The 5,000-nt window shown below is 37.3% G+C and overlaps 1 protein-coding gene across 1 annotated transcript in view; it reads left to right on the forward strand.

The window, feature by feature from the left end:
- Positions 1-5,000, forward strand: part of LOC143021004 (organic cation transporter protein-like) — a 101,014-nt gene that overhangs the window by 93 nt on the left and 95,921 nt on the right. Inside the window, exon 2 of the mRNA XM_076178103.1 lies at positions 4,253-4,527. Coding sequence (XP_076034218.1) covers positions 4,266-4,527 — 262 coding nt within the window. The 5' untranslated portion in view covers positions 4,253-4,265. The remainder of the gene's footprint in view (positions 1-4,252; positions 4,528-5,000) is intronic.

A 5,000-nucleotide genomic window follows, 5' to 3' on the forward strand; every position in this document is an offset into this window, starting at 1 on the left:
TGGTTATTTTTGTTATTAAGTCGCATTATTTCAAACAATAGATATTATGCTTGCAGAAATACAGTATACTAATCGATGGAATAATTTAGGTACAGATAAGGGCAATTAGAAATGAAAATGAAGATCTAAAGTATATAGAATTTGCTTGATATATTTGAAGACTGAAGATTTTTTATTTCTCTATTTATTTGATTTATTCATTAATCTTTATTTATTACTATTTTTTCTCTCTTGGGTGGGGAAGATTAGTTACCTCAGCACCACAATCCTTGCTGCGCCAAATGTCAGACGATTCTGCTTTGCAACTTCGGTGTGATTTGTACTCTGAAAGGGGTCTGGGTCGATTGAAACTCTGTTCAGCATGGGACTCTCCCATCTAAAGGTGAAAGATAGCACGGCGTCTACTACGTCAGAATATGTAAATTGCACCACAGTAAATAAAAGTTAAAGACTTCGAGGAAAATTTCGGAAAATGTAGTGTCGGTCTAATAGAAATAACGTGAAAGCAAGACTGTCTTTTCTCTTTACAATAAACCCTTCTGTGCGCGCTTCTCAGGTGATGTGGAAAGAGATAAACAGACAGGCAGACAAGAGAGATGTTAGGCAGGCAGGCAGGCAGGCAGGCAGGCAGGTAAGCAGGCAGGAAGACAGTCGCAATTCTGAAAGCCATTTTGAGCTGTGGAAGTGTTCGTGAGGTGGTCAGGATCTCGAGCCAAGGCCCTTGCTTGCAATATTTTGTTGCGTAGTTGTATCATCAAGTAAATTTTGACTTTGGGTCATCCGCCAAATTCTATATTCGACGTCATACAATGGTGACCTAGAGTTCTGTTTTTCAATGACCATGATGAAACCTTCCATGCATTTTCTTCTGACAAAGGCCATGGGGTTTGATTCAGCGGAGGGGTTAGACATGGGAAAGAGTTGGGTCTCCATCGGTCAAGAACCTGTAAAGTAAAAGAGTCATTGGAAGGATGACACAGAGAAACTTGGTACCATCATTCTATATATGGGCAATATCCAATTATCGGAACTTAGTCGTGCCTATACCGATTAGCATTTTTTTTTTTTTTTTTTATTCTGTCCGCCACTATGGTACGAGTATTTCATTTATCTCCGTGGCAATTCCTGGATAGCGTAGGGGTTATAGCATTCTTCCTTCCATTATGGTTGACGTCGGAGTATTCATTGTATCTCCGTGACTTCCCCCACCCCCAGTTGTGAGAGGATTGTAACCTATTCTAACTAACCCCGTTCATACAGGAAGAAACTTTTCTTTGCATTCTGGCTGCTGATAAGCTATTCTATCCATCTCAGTGGCATTCCCATAGCTTCGAAGGCGTTAACGTACTCTATGAATTTCTTTGTTAAAAAAGGAGTCACAGCAACCAGAAATAAAGGATTATTTCCAACTTCTTTGGGTGTTGGTGACCTTTATACCTTAAGCTCAAAGGTATGCTTGCACCATTAATATCTAACTCCTCACGTGCCGGATGGTAAGCAGAATGGGAATAAACGATTGTTATGTACGATCATTCGGCCCAAGCAAGCCAAGGAATGCAACGACACTGTAGAATGAGAAAGGTCCAAAAATACGATTTAAGTCAAGCAATAGAATGATGGTATGGTCTGGGAAGTAATGAACGCCTGTGTTGGTATATTCTTGGCACGAGTTGGGTTTGACTACACAACTTGGTTACACAAGCAAATCAAAAGCATCAGATTAGATATGGAATTGTTGTTTGCAACCATAGCAGTGTTCACAAGCATACTAGATACTGTTTCAACATATCTCATCAAAAAGTTAAATTTCGTATTACATTACCAATAATGTAATGTACATATGTATATATCTATACATATATATATATATATATATATATATATATATATATATATATATATATATTTCATACAGATGGTGTGTCAGTATCAAAATACAATTGAGCGATGATGTCAGGCGCAGTGTAATTATTTCCTGGAACCGCATTCGGGTTGAGAATCCTTGGCTTAACCTTTTCGCTGCGTTGAACAACTTTAAATTTTTTTGCTCGTGAGCTACTGCTTATTCATATATTCTAGTTTTTGCTGTCAGGCGATCTTTTTTATGTGAGATATTGAGAAACAAACAAAGGATTATCACATAGTTTAGTTGTTTATATAAAAGTCTTTCCATCTGGTTACAGTTGGGAAGGTCATTAATATTTATACTTAATGTTATCTAACCTAGCCTCGTTTAGCCAAGTTTGACCTGACGACTTAATATTACCTAACATTAACTTGCCCAACCTTGGCATACTTTTACCTGACTCAACCTGGCTCGATCTAAACTAACGCATTCTAAACTAACTCGTTTGAATTCAAGGATAAGTTATGTTTTACGAAGCTAGTTAAACCTGAGCTAATATAACACAAATAAGCCAGTCTTAACTACCGTATATACCCAAATAATATTCGATCTCAGTTAAAAGTCGACACCCTAATTTGTGGTAAGAAAATCCAGAAATTTTTACGTACGTCCACTAAAAGTCTTAATAAAAGTGCAGCCAAGTATAGCATATCAATATATGTATAGCTTGACCTACATTTTTTGGTAGGCAAAGAATAGAAAAAATGAATTGTTAACAAATCCAGAGAAAACAGAAAAACTAAAGAAAATTTTAGTTACACAAACCTTTATTACGATATTTCTTTTCTTTAAATTCATAGACGTTTTATCAATTTATTTTTATTACTATGGCTTTTTCATTTGTATTTTTGAGTCCCGGTATGTCCAGCTAAAATGAAAATGTGAGGAGTTGCAAACTTGATACACATGTGATTACTGTGATGCCAAGCAGCTGCTGGTGTGTTTTAATTGATTATTGAGAGTGGTTTTTGGAAAATATCGGTAAATACTTATACACTATATATGCTAAGGGTGTGAAAGAGCAAGCCTAAATATTTACAAGATCAAAGCGACCGTGGCAATGATTCCTGAGTGAGAGTTTTTTAACAGGACGTGTGTATTGATGTATAAAATCATAACTAAATCACCCTTAATCTTCGTATTTTTGTTCTGTAATGATTTATACATAACTGGTGAGAAATGTAGTAACACATTTGTAAATCACAACTAACACCACAGTCGGACGAAAGAAAGAGTTGAGTAAACGAAACTACATATTTCGATTGCTAACTGCAATCCTCTACAGTAGTACAAAGTGGAAGGAGGATGCTATCTTAAACAGCAGCCTCTTACAAAAGAAAGGGAACTTGGAAAATAATAAATGTCACTATCCCAGCCCTATGTGACCTGAGGGTTGACATGAGGGCGGGTCAAGGGGAGAGGGAGGAAACTTGTTGACAATTTGATTGGTGATGAATAGTCCTGATATTATGTCTGGGGTTCATCATCAAACAAATTGTCAACAAGTTTCCTCACCCTCCCCTTGACCCGACATCACGTCATCCTCAGGTCACATAGGTAGTGACATTTATTCTTTTCCAAGTTCCCTTTCTTTTGTAAGAGGTTGCTATTTAAGATAGCATCCTCCTTCCACTTTGTACTACTGTAGAGGATTGCAGTTAGCAATCGAAATATATAGTTTTGCTTACTCAACTCTTTCGTCCGACTGTGGTGATTTATACATAAATTAAGCTTCTGCTAATTAAAAGTTTGACCCAGATGAGACATGAATTTTATCCCTGAAAAGGTTGTATCCACATAAAAGTCGACCTCTTAGATTCATCTAAAAAATAAATTTATTAAAAACTCGACTTTTACTTGGGTATATAGACTATAAGCAGCAGTACCCACATGATCACCTTAGTAGACTACCGTCAATTATGTACATAATCCTATTATGTAGACTATATACTGTTGTTATGTAACCATCATGTAAAAAGCACTCCTTCACGATAACTATCTTGTCAATGTTTTCCTCGTTGGCAATCGTCACCTCCCAATGACCCTGACACAACAGCGCACAGTATCGCAATGGTTAATCGTGGGATATAGCGTAAGGCAGCGTGTCTCTTTAAGTTTAGTTTTACTGCAAGATCGATTGTGCCTCTTAGTTTTCTACCAAATTTTTTTGGAGTGTTTTCGTATTATAGATTATATATTCAGACTACTTTAAAAAAATCCTTTCCGTGCAGTGATACATTCTTAGAAATTTAATTCTGGTTAGCGCCAGGTAATTGAATCTAGCTTCGGGAACTTCGTAAGGATTAAATGCACGTAGTAATTCATACGAAAAACATTGTCTTCCAGAAAGCGATAATTCATGATGGAGTTAACAAACAACGAGGTCGATAAGGACGATGATTCGAAGAAATGTCAAGTAAATCCAGCCTTCGAGGCGGAGTCGAAAGAGTTGGAGGCCACAGGACAAGGCAACATGGAAGGAGACTCCGAGCAGACTGTGGACAATGCCAACAAAGCAGCTCAAGTCTCAAGTGTAGAACTGTACACGTTCGAGTACTTACTATCCCTCGTCGGAGAAAATGGGATCTGGAACATCAGCATGTTCCTACTCATTTTCATCGGTAAGTTGGATTTTTCTCTTGTATGATTAACCTCGTCCTTTGTTTTGTAGATTTTTACTTTTTTCTCAACAACTCCGGCATTACCTCGTCTCTAACGTGGCACCATTAACTGTCAGACCACCATGTTTATCATAGAATTTCACGGCTGAAAGGAATCACACAGAAATAGATATAATTACAAGGAAAAAAACAAAGATTAAAAAAAAAAAAAAAAAAAAAACGCCTGGACCGCAACAGGTTCAGAATTATCCAAATTTTGTTAACTAGAGTAGCTTTTTTTTTTTTTTTAAACTCATGATCCAGGGGATTCCAAGTTCATTTGGGGGATGCTACCTCGGTGAAGAATTAAAGACTTCCTCTTCGGTACAGTGACATACTGTACCATAAGGATTGCTCCTAGTTCGCCAGAGGAGACCCTGGGTCATTCTATGACCTTTTGCTCCAGAATATTTCTTTAGTTAAGAGGACGTCAC

This window comes from Oratosquilla oratoria, chromosome 41, assembly GCF_046742065.1.
Source record: "Oratosquilla oratoria isolate Oo_2021 chromosome 41, ASM4674206v1, whole genome shotgun sequence".
In the NCBI taxonomy this organism is placed as follows: domain Eukaryota; kingdom Metazoa; phylum Arthropoda; class Malacostraca; order Stomatopoda; family Squillidae; genus Oratosquilla; species Oratosquilla oratoria.